The sequence below is a fragment of the Hippoglossus hippoglossus genome, chromosome 21, assembly GCF_009819705.1.
Source record: "Hippoglossus hippoglossus isolate fHipHip1 chromosome 21, fHipHip1.pri, whole genome shotgun sequence".
NCBI lineage: Eukaryota > Metazoa > Chordata > Actinopteri > Pleuronectiformes > Pleuronectidae > Hippoglossus > Hippoglossus hippoglossus.
The window spans coordinates 1,651,008-1,672,812 of NC_047171.1; the positions used below are offsets into that span (position 1 = coordinate 1,651,008).

The 21,805-nt window shown below is 44.7% G+C and overlaps 2 protein-coding genes across 2 annotated transcripts in view; both read right to left on the reverse strand.

The window, feature by feature from the left end:
- Positions 1 to 302: 302 nt before the first annotated feature.
- On the reverse strand, positions 303 to 13,197 carry epsti1 (epithelial stromal interaction 1). The gene is made up of 10 exons (XM_034574984.1): positions 12,957 to 13,197; positions 11,218 to 11,276; positions 11,023 to 11,106; positions 10,850 to 10,923; positions 10,605 to 10,688; positions 8,463 to 8,536; positions 7,460 to 7,544; positions 4,436 to 4,497; positions 3,869 to 4,065; positions 303 to 1,565 (listed from the first exon to the last, which is right to left on the reverse strand). Exons 1-10 carry the CDS (start codon positions 13,109 to 13,111, stop codon positions 1,432 to 1,434), a joined length of 1,008 nt encoding a protein of 335 aa, XP_034430875.1. The 5' UTR covers positions 13,112 to 13,197; the 3' UTR covers positions 303 to 1,431.
- Positions 13,198 to 14,538: 1,341 nt separating this feature from the next.
- The window catches only part of idh1 (isocitrate dehydrogenase (NADP(+)) 1), a 7,794-nt gene continuing 527 nt past the window's right edge, over positions 14,539 to 21,805 (reverse strand). The window contains exons 2-9 of the mRNA XM_034574983.1: positions 20,852 to 20,981; positions 18,295 to 18,586; positions 17,201 to 17,303; positions 16,643 to 16,820; positions 16,405 to 16,556; positions 16,155 to 16,295; positions 15,890 to 16,052; positions 14,539 to 15,440 (exon numbers count right to left, since the gene is read on the reverse strand). Coding sequence (XP_034430874.1) covers positions 15,347 to 15,440; positions 15,890 to 16,052; positions 16,155 to 16,295; positions 16,405 to 16,556; positions 16,643 to 16,820; positions 17,201 to 17,303; positions 18,295 to 18,586; positions 20,852 to 20,973 — 1,245 coding nt within the window. The 5' untranslated portion in view covers positions 20,974 to 20,981 and the 3' untranslated portion in view covers positions 14,539 to 15,346. The remainder of the gene's footprint in view (positions 15,441 to 15,889; positions 16,053 to 16,154; positions 16,296 to 16,404; positions 16,557 to 16,642; positions 16,821 to 17,200; positions 17,304 to 18,294; positions 18,587 to 20,851; positions 20,982 to 21,805) is intronic.

Sequence of the window (21,805 nt, forward strand, 5' to 3'; positions counted from 1 at the left end):
TGCAAACTTCAAAAATATCTTTCCCAGTAACTGCATCTCATTAATGAAGCCAGCTGAGGGGAAGAACAGATTATTGTTGGTATTTCCAGGTCAAACTCGTAGCTCCTCTGTTTCTCTGAGGGAAAAGTGGGTTTATAAATCTTTCCTCTAACTTAATATTGCACATTTTTCCCTATAGGCTGTTGATGAAGATCTTAATGCTTAAATTTACAGCTCTGTGTTCTTCTTTATAATTTCCTCTGGAGTGTCCTGGAAAGAACTCTGTAATTTGGTGCTGATTTTTAAAAACGGACACACAGGTTCTGCACACAATCCAAAGTTTATTCAAAGAAAATAACATTTAACATGTAGGAGACGTTTGTAGGTTTTATTATCTAAAGTCCTCGCGTGTGCAGAACAGAGTTCAGACGCTTGCTGGATGACATCAGCCCTGAATCCTTCCCTGTATGACTTCATGCTACAGTAGAAAAGGGGATTTTGTCGGTCCCCCGTGTCGAGAGCACCACCCTTTGTTCTCTGTTGCCTCGGTCAGGTGATAACATCTCTGCTGCTCCACTCGGCCGAGTTACGAAGCTGACATTTTTCGCTCCGACAGCAGCTCTGTGTCCCACCTGGAAACCCCACCCGGGTTTTATCAGCCCACCAGACTGACTGAAACAGCAGGATTTCACGGAAGGGTGTTTTATGGACGTCCTCCGAGGCTTTAACGACTTGATCTACATCCTCACCAAGACGTTTCCGTTTGGAAACACGTGAACTCTGCTACGGACATGTCCGGCGTCCACACGAGATAAAAGTTAGGAGACGCCGCTGGATCCGTTTCAGCTTGAAAACTCGTTGGCTGTGTCTTAGTCTGAACGAGCAGAAACTGAGACACAACCTCGGAGATCGCTTTAGTTTGAAAAGGTCGTCGTGTGCAGCCTTGGAACTGACACTAATCTTTCAAGGTAAAATCTTATTTGAATTTGAATCTGTGCTTGTCCTTAGACGTCCTGCTATAGATGCATCACATGTGACTGATTATAAAACAAACAAAAGGCATCATGTGTTTGGGTCGAGCATTTTTCCATCCGCACACACTGATCCAATTAAGAGCCCAAAATATGATCTGAAGCTGATGAGTCACGGCGATGACCTTCAACTAAACTGGTGAAAACGCTCATCGGCTCCATGTCAGGGCAGCGTCCCAACATGAGTCACTGGAGCAGACAGATACAACCACTCCGTGATTAATAGCATAATCAAAAACACATTACAAGACGCTCCACTGTAGGTACATGTCATGCAGCTGATTTCATCCATCACCCATTTCTACATTTCCTCTCACGTCACGTAACGCTGATTACACATTTTATTTGCTGCAACTCCCGAGCCACCGAACACTATGAATAGAGTCGTCCCATTGGAGAAGCATGAAACTCAAGACAACGTTTAGACGAGCAGCGTGCAGGCCTGCTCGAAGTCGCCGTTGCACTGGTCGAGGATGTCCTTCAGGACGTCTTTGCTGTGGCCTGGAAAGAGGCTCGCCAGCTTCATCAGGTCCCAGTCGTAGTCTGGATCCCGGTCTGGAAAACAAACAGGAAATAGAGCCCGTGTTTTAGAGCTCCGGCACCGACTTTGCAATAAATATTACATTTTCTTCTAAATTAACCGGATTGATCGAAATCTCGCAAAACTCAGCTCAGTTCTCATGGTGAAAATGTACGTTTGGCTAAATAAACATTCCCCCCCCACACGTTTCCCTCCAAGGCCCAAAAAAAATCCGAGTACAGACAAGATCTACGAGATGAGTTATTAAAGATTGTGGTTTTGTCAAAGCGTGTGTTCATGGCCTCGAGCAAGTTCTTTATGTTTTACACCCAACAGGAAGTCAGCCAGTTTCAAGTTAGTGATCATTTCTTTGCTGATTTACAGCCACAGACTGATCTGACAGCAGTCGTCAGATCGACTTGGTGTTTAGGATCTAGAGACGTCCACAATGAAAGGTTGTTAAACGATTAAAGGTTTTCGTTGATGGGCGTGTCCGTAGTGTCGCCTCGAAAGGAAACAGGAAGTTCTTATAGTTTGAAACTTCACGAGTCCCAGCCTGAACATATCTGCAGCTACTGGACACGGGGAATGTTTTGGACTTTCATGGTGTGCAGGTCCGATCATCGTCGCCCTGCTGCAAGACGGTTTATTGTCAAAGCACGGTGCACTTTTCTGTGCACTTTGTACAATTTGTGCAAATAACACAAATTGTGCCGTCACCAGAGGCTGAGGGGGAAATCCTCGAAACGCTCTAAAGAAGAGAAGGAGAAAAGTGGAAGTCTGCAGTCATTCACCGCCCGGGGATCAGACTCCCGGTAGTCCTCCCTCGTGGTTCACCCGGGTTCACCTCTGTGCACAGAGAGTCCGAGCCGGCCGTCAGCCGAGCGGACAGGAGATTGGCTCGGACAGGTAATGACAGAACAGGAAAGACCTGATCCACAGACTGGGGCCGACGGTTGCAGCCCAGCGCGGAGTCAGAATGTTGTGGGATCCCGACGAGCGGTGCCCACAGCGGCCGAGCCAGGACTGGAGGTCTGCAGGGCTCGGGGGTGTTTTAGGTTTAACCTCGCTCTGGTGAAATCTGGTGTTCGAGGGCAGTTATTCGATAATGAAAGGCTTTGGAGAAGCAGGACAAAGGACGGCTCATAAACTGAACTTCACGCAGGGAATAAAAAAAAACTTGTTGGAATGTGACTTTTTCCTCTCCGACTACTAGTGTTTACTTTTCCTCCACCATTAAAGGAGACGTGGTGTTTTCTCAGTGGTTCTTTCCTCTGCTGTTATATAGGTTTCCTGAGTCTGGAAAAGGGAAGTATCTCTCCAACACAGAAACACTGAAGCTCCTGAAACACCTCGTTAGTCGTCCAATCGTTACTACTGCTGCGTCATCGTGATGTCACATGACCCATGTGCATGCTGCACACCTACCAGCCGGTAGGACACGCCCCCTAACAGCCAGGTAAAGCGAGGATGGAGGCCGACTGTAATCGAGGAACTGCTGGAGCACGTGAGTTCAAGGATTAACTAAACGGTTTTTATTATAATCGCAACAGCCACACAAACAATCCACCAGGTAATTGTCAGATACTGATCGTTGTTTTCTACGGTGAAAGTGATTGTTGGCTGGTTGCAGCCCTCCAGGTATTAATCGAACCCTCCTCGTCTGTCAAACAGAACAATGTCTAAGACGAGGGATGAGTTTCTGAACGTGCACACACATGCAGCCGCAGGAGAAGCTTACATTCAGGAGGTAATGGACGTGACGCTCTGCGTTTCTGTTTTCTTTCCTCGCCTGGTGAATGGCAGGTATTCGTAGGTGTTTGGCAGCGATGTGTCAGGTATCCCACTCGGTGTCAGCGCAGGCCAATTACATAAGGGCGCGACGGTTTGTCAGTCTTGGCTGCAGACGCAGAGTCTGTCAGTTGTTTCCTGGGTTCATCGCTGCTGCTGAACTTTCCTCTTTGACTGACACGCAGGGTTCGTAAAGTCAGATTCCAAACTCACACTTCACTGTTTGATATGTGCTCGGTGCAAAGGAAATGACTTCCTTACTCACGCTGAGATTTCCCACAAACTGCAAGTACCGGCAGGATTTAAACGCCAGCAGCTACAGTGTCACTTCGTACCACGCATAACTCCCTGCCTGCATTTTTGCAGCACGTAAAGCTTTTGATTTAACGCAGACTAAACAAGACAATCACAGTCTTCTGAGAAAGGACGAGGTGGGCAGCTCTTGTCATGTCTGATTTAAGTTCGGTTAACCAGCGCTTAGCCGCACCAAAAAAAAAAAAAAAGGCGTGACAAACAGGAGGGAGGGATTTTCAGGTTCTGGGCTCACCAGCTTCCTGTGTCCAGCTCTGGTCTGGCTCTGGTTTCAGGTGAGCGGGGGGGGGTTGTTGTCCGGTCGATGTAGATGGCTCGTGTTTGAAATCGTTAGAGGCCGAACTGTACCACTCGGCCTCCGGAACACCTTCCCTCTCTCCCTCGCTCCCGACGCCTCGACCCTGGAGGTCGTCCAGAAAGGCCGAGTTCACCCTGTCAAAATAAAATGAATCAAAGAAACAAGGTTCGCATAAAAGGAGCTAACGTCGTACTTTAAAAGCCAACGTGCTGACAGGCTCCAAATGTGCGTGAGCAGGATGTTTGAGAACGTTTAAACTTCTATATCGGGTCAGTTAAGTGCTCACAGACACGTTCGGTTCACTTATTTTAGTTTTATTCCAACAGGATGAACAAAACAAACGATTAATCTCATTGGCTTGAGTTTACAGCTCGGACATTTCAACATTTCCATTAAACAGAGTCTCAGTTTCACTCCTGCACCGACGTGGTCGACGTTTGTACAAACATTTGATGCTAAGTTGGAAACAGAACCTGATTTAATATTAAATATGAAAGTTCCTACCTCTTGTGTTCCAGGTGCACGTCTCTCACACTTTTCTGCCGCTGACTCTCCGCAGCCTCACTCTGACAAAAACAGAACAGGAATCAAACCACGTTAGAAAAGAAAGGACGTATAGAATCTTATCAGTATAAACCTTACAGGTCATTATCAGGAGCAGTGTAAATACACAACTGAGCCACTTCAGTGCTGATAGAGAAGCTGTGAGAGCAGCTCTCAGTTTAATGGAGCCTGGAGTTTCTATGCTCTTTGATGTGTATATTAAAAATTAACTTTTTTATCCATCACAGAGCCGTGCATTAGTTCTGCTGTTCACATAATCGCTTTGTGTTTTACATGTGATGTGACGTACAGTGTATTACCTCAAATTGTGTGAAAACCTGCTTTACTTGTGAAGGTTAGTTTGTTAGAAACTTTGACTCCTCAGTCATGAAACAATAACTTTATGTATCTCAGTGTGTGTTGAGCTTCCTGTGAAGATGTGAGATGCCAGCGACAAGGCCGCGCCCGGCACAACGTGGTCATTTCCAGCCCAAACTAAGCAGAACACCTGTTAACCTGTTGTGTTAGTGTTCAACATTGTTCATGCATGAGTTTGTGTCGTGCACGTAAACAAACCATTCCACTGGTCTGCAGTGAGCCAACGGAGAAGAAGACTTCAGGGATATGAATAATCACCCTGATTCAAAAAAGACTTGATGCATCAAGTTGTTTGTCAGGATTCACACGAGCTGTTTTGATGAGTAACACCGAACGTAAACAACCTCTGAACTTTCTGCTCGTGTTAAATTCCACCGTGAAGCTTCGCGGCCGCCGCTGGAGCGTGGAATTTAAAAACCATGCATCAGGAGCACGAAGGACAAACAACCCGCAGAGCGGAGGATCTGAGCCGGGAAGTGGAAAATATCATTTTCTGTCTTCCTGTATAAAAGTTTGATTAGGTGAAAAGAAGCATTTTAATATTTTTCAGATGAGCCTGTATTCACTCGATGAAAATGTTCTTTTTTCCTCCTTCTCAGAATAAATGCTCTTTCCTGCACCTTCACCTCCACTAGCCTCCATCCTCAGTCTGTTTTCTGCCCTGAGAGAGCTCAACGGTCGGGGAAGTGGTTATTTAAGATGGCACAAGAGGAAGAAGGAACACACACAGCATCTGTACTGGTCCCATCAAAGCTTCGCTCTAAGTCTCCCACTCACACACATATAAACACACCACACACGCCCACAAATAGAGGATATGAAGGAGAGATCAATCTCTCTCATGGAGCCACTGCTGAAAGAACAACAGATCCCAGGGTCCTGCTCACAACCACATCAAGAAGTTTGACTTCTGCTGCTCTGCGGCCGCAAGCTTTCATCTCCTGATCTGGGATGTGTATCTGAGAGGAGAGGAGGAGGAGGAGAAGGAGAAGGAGAAGGAGAGGAGAAGAGAGGAGGAGGAGGAGGAGGAGGAGGAGAGATGAAGGAGAGGAGAGGAGGGAGAGGAGAGGAGAAGAGAGGAGGAGAGAGGAGAGGAGAGATGAAGGAGAGGAGATAAATGAGGCGAGATGAAACAAGACAGAACAGGAAAAGGAATTAAAGGAAAGGAAACGAGAGGGAAGGAAAGGAAAAGAAAACACCAGACGAAAACAAGGGGAGACAAGCGACGACACTTGGGAGCCGACGAGATGAGACGAGGCGAGACGACGTGAAACGAGGAGGCGGCAGCGAGGGAGAGGAGAGTGTGTGTTGCTGTCTGTAACCCATTCATTTAGTGTGTCTGTCTGTGTGTGTGTCTGTGTGTGTCCCGCCATAAAACAGAGACTTCTTTATTACTGTAACTGCTTTCTCTTTCTTCCTGCACCACAGTTTGACCCTCGCTCTCTCTCTGTCTCTCTGTCTCCCTGTCCCCCCCCCCCCCACTCGCCTGCTGAAAGATTTGCATCAGGTCCATGTGAGAAAGAGAGAGCGAGGGCGAGAGAAGAAACGCACAACAATGAGAAAAGCCCCCGAAAGGAAAGCATTTCCTCTGTCGGCCGAGGGAGCTGCGTGTGCACTTTTACCAGCGCTGTCAGTCACCACGTACAGTAACACCAGCAGGACGTGATGAAGACGTGCACGCTCTCTGCTGCAGCACCACTGACGGGCCGGGCGGAGCGGCACAGACACGATTAGCACCGAGTCTCCGACAGAAGCTGTCAACGCTCTCTAATAAATGTTTTCTCAGCTAAAGATAGACGAGACCTCTTCCCGTTGAAGTCCCATTATCCAGTTGATTAGGAGGAAGGTTATTTACAACGAGGGTCAGTGGGTGCCCAGTTCGACAGTGGAGTCATGTGACGGGCTGGCGAGGAGCTTGGGCGTCCTCCAGGTACTTTTACTGGTAAAGGTTGTTCCACTGGGCTCCGTCCTCGGCCGTGTTGTGTCTCAGAGTGAACTCTGGGAAGTCCCTTGAACTCTGCGAGCCTTCCACTCGATCCCTCCCAGGAAAGACAAACAGACGGAGAGGAAGAGCGGCTGAGAAAAGAGAAGAAGGAGGCAGAGAAAACAAAGGAGAGTGAGAGACAGACGCATTAAGAGGCAGGGGAGAGAAAAACGCAGAGGTCCACTCCTCTGTGTGTTTGTACTTCCTTTTGCTGGACTGTGAGCCCCCCCCCCCCGCCCTCGGCTCTGACCAGGGGACGTTAGCGGGGGAATCGGGCTCCTCACTCCACCCGGGGACACTAGTTAATACCAGCGCGGCCCTGGATGATGAAAACTCCGCACCCGAGGGTATTTACTCAGAAAACAGCTCCGAGACGCAGATGTATCGGTGTGAAGAACCACAGAGCTCCGACCACACAGCCACAGATATGAGGCTCAGCACCGAACCCTGGGAAAAGTGTGTGTGCACATAGCGTGTCTACATGTGCACATAGCGTGTCTACATGCAACGCACAGGGCGCAGCGTGTACAAGCAAAACATGTGAAAGCACATACATGTGCACACACACACACACACACAGACACACACACAGACAGACAGATATCATGCGGTTGCCGGCTCACTCTGGATGACGTGTGTGTGGCACCGCTGGATGCCAGTGGATCCGGGGGTCCCCTCTCAAACCTCTGCAGAAAACTGTCCTTCTTCCTGCAGGAAACACACACAGGCCCATTTCAGACATAATGACGGGGGTATTCATTTACTCCACAGACACTCCGCGGCCCACAAGGTCGACCAAGTTTGTTTGTCCCTCGCTGACACCGCTCTCCCGGTTCACCAGCATGTCCCACTCCATCTCCTTTGTCCCGTCTCTAAATGTCTTCATTGTTTTCCTCAGGTTCACAAATTCTTCGGCTGTCTCTTCTCATGTTTATCCTGACGGGAAGCCAGGGATGCTACTTGACAAACAATATCCCCCAGAGTCAGCCGTGCATAATAAAACACTGTTGGAGAATTTGGCTTCGATAACTTGTGTAGACAGAACTTTAGGCGTTTTTCCACTGATTTTACACGTGAAAGTAAGTTGTGTAACGTTTTCTACGGTTTTTAGGAGTCGGGACTAAAGAGAGAAGTGAGAGTCTCCACTCTGACTTTCTAACAAAGTCTGTGTAAGAAGCAAAGACGCTAAATAAAGTTTAAAACAAACGTTCCCGTCCCTGGCATTGTGCCGACGGTGTATGAAGGATGTGTGATGGAGAAAGTGCAGCAGTGTATGAACGTATGAATCAAGAGAAGTGCTGTATAAATACTATACTATATAAAACTATTCACCATTAACAAACCAGTTTGACTGTTAAACTAAAGGTGAACTTCATGTCACTGGTCTTCATTTCTTCAGGTTTTCACAAAGAAATGACGCTGTTTTCCTTTTTCTGCCAACAGACAACCCGGCTTGATAAACTGATAATCACAGGTCAGCAGCGGAGCAGACGTAAAGCACCAGAGGTGGTGTCACCTGATGCTGCGTCTCTGACTAAGATCCATTGCAGAGCAACAAAGAACAACACAAAAACAACACAATACCGCACAGTGACAGTGATGAGGTGAACCTGATCCAGGTCTGACCTGAGGTAATCCTGCTGGAGCAGCTCCCTCCTCCTCTGCTCCTCCTGTCGCTCCTTCTCCTCCTGGCGCTCGGCCTGCAGACGCATCACAGCGGTCACAGCACAGAACACGGGACACGTCACATGCAGCCATCACACGTGTGCTGCTTCTCCCCACACGCAACACGCAACATGCAACATTCATCTCAGTGATCGCTGGGAATAGTCACGTTTAAAAGTCCACTACTTCACACACACATTCATACGAGGAATGAGGGGCAATTCCAGGTTCAGTATCTTGCCCAAGGACACTTCAGCACACAGATGGGGAAGACTGGAATCGAACCGCCGACCTTCTGGTTAGAGGAAGATGAAAATGCACTTGCAATGCTACTTGTGCTCGTCTGATATGAAAGAACACGACTTATGATAACATGAGCTGAAGTTTATGAGAGTGTGAACAATTCCCACATCCATGATTATATAATAATCATCTATTAATTAATTATAATAGTCAATAAAAACATTATTTATGTGTAAAATACGGACCTGTTCTAATCATCCTCTTTTCTATTTGTAGTGTTATGATGAAACATGCTAGTCACTAAATCCTAAACTTCAGATATTTGCTGGAAACATCTTGATATCTGAATCTAATTTTCCCGATGAAGAAGTTTATCGTTCAGTCTTTATGGTTTAAACACTCACTGATCCTCAGTCTGGTGATTTAACGTCTCTCTGTAGTTAGTCTATAGACGTGTAGTTAGATCACGTCTATAGACACGGCCCACTGTCTGCCTCACATGCATCTGTCTACTTGCTGGATTACAGGACATTCCTATGGCTTCACGGAGGTCGTGGTGCAACAGGAAAAAGGGTCTGCGGAGAACCGCTTTGGTCCTCGGCATCAATCACCCTCCACATTAACAGTAGCAGCCCATTTACCGCTATTAGAGGACGAGCGTGGGGGGGGAACATGTCTGAGAGCAAAGTGAGGAGCTGAGTTTGGAAACTCAGGAGAACATGAAGCAGGTCGTCGCTGTGGGGAGACAGACGCTTGTCTCTACTGACATCTAGAGGCCAAACGTGATTCTGTTGGAGGGAATCACGGCATTTTCTTCCCATAAGTCTTTAATGCTGCAAAACTATTGTCTTATTTCTTCATTTGATGGAGTTTTGTGATATTTTGTTGCAGTGGCCACTTGCATCGTGCACCTGTTCTTTAAGATGAAGAAGTGAAGAAGCTGTTTTAATACTCAAGCCCCTTCGTGTCTGTAAATAAGATGAAGCACCTCTTTGTAAAATATATTCTGCTACAACATCAGCAGATTATAAACATTTATCTAAGTTTAAACATTTAATTGTTGAAATTATCAGAGTAGATATTGATTTTAGTCACTATTTTGAGTCAAATGCATCATATTGAGACTTTTAATTTGTATTTCTTTGCCCATTATTTTTGCTCGATGCCTTTTCTGACCTCATTGTCTTTGTGCAAACCTGTAACGATTTCCCAGAATGCACTGCGGCCTCAGTGAGCGGTGCAACTCCCACTCTCACTATTGTAACTGCGATTGCCGTTTCCCCCGACAGCCTCAGCCCTCGGGCCCGAGCGGTGCATTCCTGACGAGGGACTCTGGGGTTTGTCAGGAAGCACTTTGGGAAATACAGGAAATCCTGAGCTGACAGAAACAGAAACACGTCCGAGGGGCTGAGGCCAAACCAAGCAAATTATCACTTCATTTCAAAGTGATTCTCTGAAGTGTGCTCTCTGTTATGGAAATATGTTTAGTGGGTGATTTTTATAAAAGGGTTGAATTCTTTATTTTCATAGATAATAACGATCATCTAGAAACACCGCATTTCTTTCACTCATGTGAGGTCACGGTGACCTTTGACCTCCAGAGAAATGTCACACCTTGTAAATTCAGATTTGTGAATATGGGCTACAATCAAATCAAATTTGATTGATTGATTACATTTTAAATTCTAATCTGGTCGTCCTGGAGTTCCCTTTGGGTGACCCTGATAAACAGGTGATGACCTTGACCTTTGACCTCCAAATTCTAATCAGTTCATCTTTGAGTCCGACTCAACTTTCATTTCAAATTAGAAGAAATTATAAAAATGAAGTAGCTGTTCTTGTCGTTTTTTTTCTCCTCACCTTCCTCCTCTGCTCATCTTTCATCTTCTGTAGCTCCTCCTCCTCTTCTTGTCTCCTCCTCCTTTCCATATCTGCCTGTTTCACCTGGAAACAACAACTTATGTTAAAGTAACGACCTGAAGCATTTCCCCTCAGTTCTCAGTCCTGGTTTGTTTCAGTGTATGTTTGTAATATTCTGGATTCATGGAAAATATTTATGCTCGATATTTATATTTAAATGTATAGAAAGCTGATGAAGCTCGTACCCTCGTCTTCATTTTGGAGCAACGTAAGTCCGTCTGTTGCCTCTGTCTGACTTCATCCAATGTTGCGTTTCCACCTTTAGAAATAAACGGCAGGTCAAACCACATCAGAGTAAATATAATGTTGTGCTTATGGTTGGATGCTCGTGTTGCTCGGTGTGAACGTGATGTTTTACCGAGCGTCTCCGGAGCCACGTACACGTAAGGAACTCTTTGTGCCTCCTTCATCCTCTGAAACGTCTCTTCTCCTTTTTGAGCCACTGAAACAACAACAAGCTTCATGAGGTGTGACGTCAAATCCAAAATGTACAAGGATCAAAATGATAATAATGATAATAATGATAATACAGGAGGGGGATCGTCAGCCCTACCCATTTCCATCTCGCTCCGCCGAGTTAAATTCGGTGGGATCATGGTGAATCCGCTTGAGCTGAGACACAAAGAGGTTATTAGTCATTAAATGGGCGTTTAGCTGCTCGGACAGTCGTCTTTTGTTCTAATAAACTAGTCACTTCCTAAAAATACCAACAAGAAATACACTTTGTTCGGCATTTCATTGTTCTGTGTGTTTTTTTTAAGAACACAATGTGTTTGAACAAGAAATGAACTAAATGTGCACTTTACTGAATCAGGAACTGGCTCCTCTGTTTTACATGTGGCCCCTGTGTGGCCCCTGTGTGGCCCCTGGTTATAAATGTGATAGATCCACCACTGGTGTGCACTTCACTCTAGTTCTGTGTGAATTCAAGCTTTGACTCAAGATCAAGAGCCCGATGAGGAAAACCAGAGAAAAGGTTTTGTGTACGTTTAATTTTTTTTAATTCTAAGTATCAGCATGAAGTATTTTTACTTTACTCAAGTATTTTTCATTTTACGATACAACACGAGCTCACAGGGAAACATCAAGAGTTTCATGATTAACATGAAAATAACATATGATCAGTTTAAATGATGCTGTGAGCCACCAGGTGTAAATCTGTAGGAATGAACTTCACATTAAAATACTTTTACGTTACATTACATGTAAACTGACAACAAGTGATCCTTTATATAAAGCCTGGGCGGAGTTATTCTCTATGTTTGAAATAAACGTGTTTTATAATTTAATATTCTAAGTATTCATTAAATATCTTGTTTTTGATTAACACAAATCATTATTTCCCTTTTTCCTTTCTTACTTTATGATCAAAAGGACTCAAACAGGATGAACTCACTACAGAACACCTAAGTCTTATTTAACAATCCATTACTAGTGAGAAAGAGAAATATGTACAATACTAACTAGCTGTTAGCTAACTAGCTTCTTTTCTGGCTAGCTAACCATGGCTGGGTCAACAAAATAAAACTCGAAATATAACAGTTTATACTTAATAGACTGATTGATGTGCATTTGGCTGGTCGCAGTCATTTCAGACTTACTCTTCAATGGGGTAATAAAGTCGCTGCATGAAGAACAGGATGAGGAAGATGAGGAGGAAACTCTTAGTGTGAATTCTGAGTTCATAATATCTGATGCTGAGGAACTAGGACCTGACCTTGTTCTACAGGATCCAGCTGGAGTTGTGGGTGAGGGTCCTGCTCTCCTACATGAACAAGCCTGAACAATCAACTGAAAAGCAGTAGGGCCTTGGGGTGGGGGGGGGGGGGGGGGGGGGGGGGGGGGGGGGGGCTAGTGTATTCAATGTGCCATAGATAATATGATGCTGCCTTCAGGTGACATCTGACTCGTATTATTCAGTTCAATTCAAACCGCAGCCGGAGGGTGAGAGAGGAGGAGTTCGTGGATAGAAATGTATCAACCTGTTTATCACTGTTGTTTCTAAGTGTTTTTTTATTTTTTGAAGGGATTTAATTTGGGTTAAACCTCTGAAGACACAAAGGAGACAAACATCTGGAATTTACTGGAACCAGTGAAGGCAGCATTTCTCTTTCGAAACGCAGGAATTGAAAGTGAAAGTGAAGAAGAGGAAAACCACAGGAATCTGTGTGAAAAGGTTAAATAACAACTTCAGATCAGTTATAGAATCAAAAGTATGAATACAAACCATCAGAACCTGTTTCTGTAGCAGACTTCCTGATAATGCTGATTCAATAAAAAGTGGCCACTCACTACTGAGGCTGTCTGTCTGCGGCCGGAGGGTCAGGTGCGATTCTCTGTGGATTTCCAGGTGTTTGGCTGATTCCAGATGTTTCCGCGTCTCTCTCGGTCAGACGGTTGTTTCTGGAGTTCGGCTGAGGAGGATGAGGAGGATGAGGAGGATCCATCTTGGAGACACTGACAGTCCAGCGGCTGGTTTAATCTTTGACTCATGACACATGTCCTCGCTCTCATATGTAAATATTTTTGCCACTGCAGCCAATAACAGATCAATGCAACAGCGCCTCCTGCTGGAGTAAAACCGTGGGAGCAGTTTTGTCGCAATGGAAATTAAAGGCACAGTCACACATTTAGCTATAAACCTTAATGTCCTGTAACTGTACATGAAATATTAACCAAGAAACTCATGTTGAATGTGAAATGTATTGTTTTTCCACACATGCAAACTCAAAGCAGCTTGTTGTGGTTGTTGTTATGGTTGTGGTTATGGTTATGGTTGTTGTTGTTGTTGTTATGGTTGTTGTGGTTGTGGTTATGGTTATGGTTGTTGTTGTTGTTGTTATGGTTGTTGTGGTTGTGGTTATGGTTGTTGTTGTTGTTGTTGTTGTTATGGTTGTTGTGGTTGTGGTTATGGTTGTTGTTGTTGTTGTTGTGCAGCATCTCGCTCTGAACTCTCAGGGTTTCAGGCTCAGTGTCGCAGTTGAACTGTGAAATTCTCTCATGTAAAAACTCTACTTTGGCTTTTTATATTTATATTTATATGGTTCAAATGATCTTGTGCTCATCATTGAGTTTTATAGTAATTTCATCACATTGTGTGTTTGTAGAGCTGCAGTGATCAGACAACTATTTTGATAATCAATTAATATATAAATATAAATATTTAAATAAATATATTAGTGTTTTATAAATTGTCTCATTATTATTTAGTATTAACTTGTTTTATACTAGACATTTTATTTTATTATTAATGTTATTATAATAATCAATATCCCATCACATGGGATAGATCCTGGTCTTTTTTCAAATACCCGAACTCACAGTTTTTTTACATGACTGTTTTGTTCTATTGGTAAAATATAATGGTTTTACTTTCAGCTCTAGGAAATTAAAAGAAGTAGTTTTTACTGATTTTGAAAAATAGAAAATGTATATATAAGATTATCGGCAGATTAATTGACGATGAGCATCTGTGATTAGTTGCCGATTTAGTTTTAGTTCTAAAACACATTGAAAAGTAGCACAGGCTTAATGTGATGTTATTACTGTACAGCTTCAAATCGTCTTTGTGTTATTGCCTCCGTCCTCATCTCAGTGTTGTGATGTGTGCGTGAGATCGGGCTGCAACTTGATTTGATAAAACTCTATAAAAAGACGTTATAATTTAGAAAAGGTATGTAAGACATTGTCTGGCAATAGTTTATTAACTAAAAAACCTTTTAAAAATAAAAATACAGGAGTCTAAGTAGGTTATTTAGTTTAGAATTTTAATGGCACGTTTATTCCTAATGTTGAACATCTACAGGGAAGAGAGAGACACGCACTTTATTGTAAAATTCACTCATCATTTCATCAGAAGAACGACGCACACACATTTCCTCAAAAACTCATTTATTATGAGTCATGGTTTCACACAGGGAACCAAGGAGTAAAGTGATGATTACAAACCGACGTGTTGCGTCAGGATGTGATGACAAAGTGGAGATTAAGAGACACACACACACACACACACACACAACAGAAGTACAAAATAAATACACTTCATATACCAACTGTGACTGGTAGAGTTAATGCGAGTCTAAAATCTAAAAGCACGTCACGTGGTCTGAAGAGTCAGAACCTCTGTGTGATTAATACAAACGACAGCGTCCGTCCATATCTTATCTGTTTGATGATGTACAACAGTAAAAATTCATGGTGTGCTCGGTCTCTACGCCTGAGGTCTAGATCGAACGTTACAAGACGTAGAGATGTGGAGACGGGAATCAAACCTGTGACTTTGACAGGATTAAGGCAGCGAGGGTCTGGGGGCTCGCCCTCAGACTCCGTCCCGTCTCGCACACGACGCTCGCTGCAGGGGACCTAGTGCAATTAGTGTAAACAAGGTCGTGCGTCCAGCTTCATTCGTGGACTGGATTAATGTTTGAGTTGTGGTGTCACCGCCTCACTGCGGCTTTTTGTCTACTAGTGTTGCATTAACAGGAACTCGTCTTGCTTCAGGACGAGGCCCCCCAGGTTAATTAGACCCTAAGTTAAGGAATGACTCCTGGCGTCCTGCGCTCGCTCCTCCCTGCTCCGGTGTTGACTGCAGCGGCTGCGTAATCGTCTGTGTGCATGAGTATGTGTTTGATTTGATGTGTTTGTGTCTGCGTTTGAGCTGCGGAGTCGCAGGAGGTGTGAGATCACAGTTTGGGTTGGCTGGTCATCTTCATCTTCAGGTTTTCTGCCAGTTTGTCCAGGAACTCGAAAGTGTTCATGTAGTCAGTGCGTTTCACACTGCGAACAGGAAGAGAGGAAAAATTAGTTAATAATCGAATATTATTTCATTTTACTTTGAAAAGATACTGAGTTTTACTGCAGGGTTTCCATTTCCTGTCCTCAAGTTGGGATCAGGCTACCGGGGTTTTAAAATCCGGACTGATTGTGAAATCTTTTATCTTTTATCTCTCTAATCTCAAACGTTGTGACACAACATCTCACGTCACCTCTCAGTCGTGATCTCATGAGACAGAAGGTGCAAACAAAAAGACACAATGGAGACTTGCTCCATCGGTTATAAAGCTTCAGTGATGTAGAATGAAAGCAAAAGAATTTAGTGTCATTATTATTATTATTATTATTATTATTATAAGGACGGGTTGTGAGAAATCAAATAACCCTGATTTGAAATAGATTTAATGAAGAAGGGACTTAACGGAGAAACCCAAGTTTACGAGGAGACTCACTTTGCGAGGCCTTTGATGCAGATCGCCAAATCCTTGGTCATGGAACCAGCCTCGATGGTCTCGATGCAAACGGCCTCCAGGGCCTCGGAGAACACTCGCAGCTCTGTGTTGTTGTCCAGCTTCGCCCGGTGGAGGAGACCCCGGGACCACGCGAAGATGGAAGCTGTAGCAGACACAAGCGTATGGAATATTAATCCAGGTTATGTGTTTGGGGGATTTGTTTGGCTTGCTGCTGAAAGCCCAGGTTTGTGCACCGCTCTCCTACCGATGGGATTGGTGGAGGTCTCTTTTCCCTGCTGGTGCTGTCTGTAGTGGCGGGTCACGGTGCCGTGGGCGGCCTCAGACTCCACCGTGCGTCCATCAGGACAGATCAGCACACTGGTCATCATACCCAGGGAGCCGTAGCCTGAAACATCCACAGAGAGAATCCACATTAGAGAAAAGAACGTTTTAAACCGACAAACAAACAAACAAACAAACTCGAGAGTTCGTCTCCAGCTCTTCACGTATCCCACCTTGTGCCACCGAGTCAGACTGCACGTCTCCATCGTAGTTCTTGCACGCCCAAATGAAGCCTCCGTCAGACTTCATGGCCTGAGCCACCATGTCGTCGATCAGACGGTGCTCGTACCAGATGCCCTTGGCCTCAAACTGAGCACGATATTCCCTGTGACACACAAGAGGCGTGTTGAGATCTGATCTATGGTAGAGTGTGTGCGTCTTGCATGTGCGATTGAGGGCGTCTGTCCTTACTTCTCGTAGATCTCCTGGAAGATGTCTTTGAAGCGACCGTCGTACTTCTTCAGGATGGTGTTCTTGGTGCTGAGGTAGAGAACCCAGCCCTTGGTCAGAGCCATCTGGAACGAGCTGTGGGCAAAGTCCGTGATGGATTTATCGGTGTTGTACATCGCCAGAGCGACACCGCCGGTGCCTGGACAGACATGCACACACAAATTAGTTCATCACAAACACAGACGCACAAATAATCAAAGGAAAACTTAGTGTGTTGATTTTATGATGTGCAGTCTGATATGTTTAAACTTTATTTCAGCTCAGTGTTTGGTTTATAGTGATAAAACCAGAACATCTTATATTCTCCCGTTTACAATGTGTAAGAGAAAATGTTCTTGTAAAAGCTTTATTGAAAGTATATTGACTTAATATCTACATTATGATCGTCGGCATCTTTGCTTTAAGATGTTTCTCATTTAAGGCTGATGTTTGTATATTTGCAGAACGAAGATGAATCCTGTCAGACCCACTGGGCTCGAATTGACACGTGCGTGTGAAGAATGACCGTTTGTCTCTTACCCTCAAATTGATGAACGACATATTTAACCGGCTCGCCGTTCGTGGGCGTGTAGCTGATCTCCACCTTCCCAGGCCCGGGCACCACGAAGTCTGTGGCTTTGTACTGTGGAGGAGCACAGTGACAGGATTAATACTAAAAACCACAAGGCTGTTAACACCTCAGAGGAACAAGAAGTGTACTGGTCAACATGGTGCAGTATAGAACACTCTTCATCGCACATTATAATAATGACACATTTTATTTATATAGGACTTTTCAAGCTTAAGCACAAAGTGGTTTCCAGGTTAATAATAAAGAGTAGAAATGAAAACCAGAAACCTCACTTGATAGGAATAGACACCTTGGAACATGTCAGCACATCAGTAAATAGATGCTCAAGTATTATTTTGTTATAAATAAAACACAGTAAAATAAAAAGAGGATAAAATGTGGCTACAAGGAAAATATGCTCCAACTCCTACAGATTTCTATAAAATCCTGAAAACTAAATACTGTGCAGCGAGCCGCCTGACGACACTTCAGTCGACCGTCTCCTCTGAGGGGAGAACTGTTGACTTTGGCACAGTGTGATGTCACAGCAGCTCGGACAGGCTGCACACTCTGTTCCAAAGGACTCATGAGCAAATACAATTATTAACGGAGTCGCTCCTGACGAACCCACAATGTGAGACATAAGTGGAACTTGCTCATACATGAGTTCACAGCGCGAGCAGCCAGTTTGTCACAGAGGGCCGGAGGCTGGACATTACCGCCCTCAGGGTGTTTCAGGAATAACAGCCAGTTTGGAAGATAGAGTTGGTTTTAAGTATCTTCACACAGGAAGTTACTCTCTGATAATTTGTACACAGTTGCTCTTTTAAGCTCCAGTCCTGGAAGTTCCCTTCACATCAGGATCTCTTCGAGGCTGATGCTCAGCGACCGACTCTAAACTCTAAACCATGTTTTGTTTTTGAGCTGTAAACTTTTGTCTTTAGCTTTTATACAGTGAAACATAATCCATATTTCAATTTCAGCATCTTATCGATACTAAACAACACAAAAGAAAACTATCATCCTGCTTTACTTTGGCAGTTCACACAGCAGGAAGACCCACCTGGTCTCCGTGGGCGTGTCTGCCAATGATGATGGGTTTGGTCCAGCCGGGCACCAGGCGGGGGATGTTCTTACAGATGATGGCCTCTCGGAACACCGTGCCCCCCAGGATGTTACGGATGGTGCCGTTGGGCGAGCGCCACATCTGCTTGAGCTTGAACTCCTCCACTCGGTGCTCATCTGGCGTGATGGTGGCACACTTGATGCCCACGTTGTAACGCTGGACGGCCTCTGCAGCGTCCACCGTCACCTTGTCGTCCGTGGCGTCGCGGTTCTCCATGCCGAGGTCATAGCTTCGAAGAGAACACAGAGAGAACAGATGAACTAGTGGCACCGGAGAGTCAGCTGCAAACAACTTGTTCTATATATTCTGCAAACATATTTTGGTCAGTAAAAATCATAGTTTAATGTGGATGCATAAGTATGAAGTGTGAGAATAAACATAAATCTAGTTCTAGTTTTAACAGCAGAGGCACAAGACGCCATCAACTACACTGTAGCTCAGCCGCCCTCCAGGAAGAACTAACAAAGCACTAACAGCGGTTTTTAGTTTGCTAGAAGCTCGGTGGTGAACGTTAGAGCTCCGGCTGTGATGTGAACCATAATCACTCCGTTAAAGCACAGGAACGACATCAACGTGCGGTGAAAGAGAGAGAGAGCTTGTTCCCAGCTTGATGAATAACTCAAACTGCTGTCAGGGCTTTAGTCGCTCCACCTCTTGGCTAATCATATTCCTCACAAGACACAAAACTGTGCTCCCGTCAAAGAATATCCATTAACCTCCTGCCCCAGCTCCTGAAACTCTGATTCTTTTAGGCCTGACTGTAACTCGGAGATCTGCAAAACACGGGCAGCAAATGAAGACAAAGGGAAACAGGGAATCAGCTGTGTAATGAAAAGTGTCGTTCAGTCAACCAGGAGGAGGCTGATCCACTTCGTGTCTCTGCAAGGAGGTAGTGAGGGAAGGAAGCACTCGTCACCTCGGCTCATGTAGATACTTATCATTCTTATCACGCCCTTCATGCACGAGCCCGTGTGCTTTCACGTGCACTCGCTGGCTTTGTTTAAGAGCGGCAATGACCTCTTACCCACTTTCTCTCTCTCTCTCCCCCCCTGCCCCAGAGGCCGACACCAAACCACAACAACATGAAGCACAATAACTGATGATTGAAGTTAGAAAACTGGGGGAGCCTGTCGAGCACCCTGCTGTGTTAGTGCACGTTAACTAACTGGTTGTAAGTGGGCAATGGGCACAGATCAAGTTCATGTGACCTGCAGGCTCTCGTGTGCAGGTTCTCAGAGAGTCTGACAGGCTGGTAAAAACTTTATGGACTTTTCAACAGTCCACCAGCCCTTCAACAAAAACCTGGTTTTCAAACCCAATAAAAAAGGGGCGTGACTCTTGTCCCATTGCCAGTAGAGAAGATGCTTCTCTGGTTTTTCCCCCCGGCCGAGTCATGTTCGACGTCACAAACGAGAATGGAGGTGCTCTTCACCTCGCTCTCACCAAATGAACACGTTTACCTGGGTGTCACGTTTCCCTCACTGTCCATCAGAGCCGGAGCCGTTAGAAATCTGTGTCTACTGCAGAGTCAGTTAACCAGGGAGTGAATACTGATCCAATCCATTCACCTTGTTTCACATGCACTTAACAGAAAACCTGCTCGATGCCTTTGAGGTGGACACGGTTTACCCTTTGAGCTGCGTGTTTAAAAAGTAAATAGTTTTCTATTCTACAAAACGTCCTGAAGACGTGTGAACAGCAGGTGGATCATTGTTTGACTTTCAACCTCCCCCTTTATGACGAAATACTCTTTCAACACCACGTGTCATTAAATGTGTACTTACGAGACCTGTTGCACAATAAATCATCAACTTTTATGCGTCAGTACAAGAAAAATACTGTAAAAATCAATCAAATCGAACTAAAAACAGAAGGAAACCAAACTGTTGACTCTTTGTGACCACTTCACAGAAATGACCGATTCATATATACGGATGGTAACGTCGGTGAATTGAACTTCATGTAATGGTTATGAAAATAAAATCCACCTCCGGACAAAGTCCACGCAGGAGATAAGAAGAGACGTAATGTTAAAGGAGGAACTGGACCCTCCTGTCACCCGTGTGCTGTAAACGCACATTATGACACGACTGCCGTACTTACAGCTCTGCAGATGAGATAGGGACAACCTTAGAGGAAAACAGTCGTTAGAGTCAAGGCTCAAGATAAACCCCACCCGGATTTCTAACAAACTCACAAACCCGTTCTTTAGGAGCTTATCAGATGTTCTCATTCGCGTCTTTGCTTTTCCTGCTTTCGAAACGAGTCAAACAAGAAATCCCAGCACTGCAGGATATGTCACTTTCAGTCGTCCCTGCTGGGAGCACTATAGTTAGCACAGTGCACACGTCCCTCAAGCAAAACTTTAATTACAGAACGTATCTCTCCTAAAGTATAATCTGCGTAAGGGCCTTTTTTAGAGCCGAGAACAGATATTTAAAATCCTGAAAGGTTGCATTTGTCTGCAGCACCACTGTAATGATGACGTCCTCACCTGTGCAGGTCGAGCTCCAGGTAGGGGAAGATGAGCTTCTCCTTAATGAGCTCCCAGATGACACGAGTCATCTCATCTCCCTGCATCTCCACCACGGAGCCGGACTTGATCTTCTGAGACATCTTAGAGGCTGGTGGGAGACACGGAGACAAGAAGAGAGAGAGGAGACAACATGTCAGAGAGAGTAGATGAAGTAATCAAAAATATTAAAAATATATTAATCAGCAAATATTCAGATACTAATTAATTGCTTAGGTTGTTATCTCAGCCACATCTGTGTTTGCTTGTTAGCAAGATTATGGGAAAAACTTCTCAGCAGATTTCCATGAGTTTGTGGAGGAGTGAGACTCGAGGAACAATCCATTCAAGTTTGGTGCAGATCCACGGTTTTTGTTTTCATTTAGAACATTCCCACTGATTTCCAACAGAACTTGATGAAAAAGTTAAAGCGTGTTTCGGGGACAGATGTTTGTGAGTGTGCGTCTTTCGGTGCAGATCCAAATGAAAATCTGGATCTCGTGATTCTCCTGGTTTCATGAGGAGACCGTTGGTTTTATCAGCTCTAAAATATGCTTTCACTGTTCATCAACATTTCATGAAAAAGACGACTCATTGCTTACTTAATAGAGAAAACCACTGGAAACGAAACGATTATGAAAATAAGCCCAGAGACTGATACCACAGGGGAAAGTGTGACCCAGTGAATGACTCCACAGTTTCCTCAATGAATGAGTTCTTTGAAACTCTTTGAAACTCTGCAGAACAGTGACTCAGCATGAAGTTGCTCCACAATCCTCTTAAATGTGGGTTACAGTGTGAAACCCTGAGGCTCGTGTTGCACCATCTGTACGTTCACTGTCTGTTCTACTAGAGAAGAGCTGGAACAAGTGGAACATGTTACATAAGTCTGCAGCCTGCAGGTGGTGGCCTGATGGGGAGGGGGCACACACACTC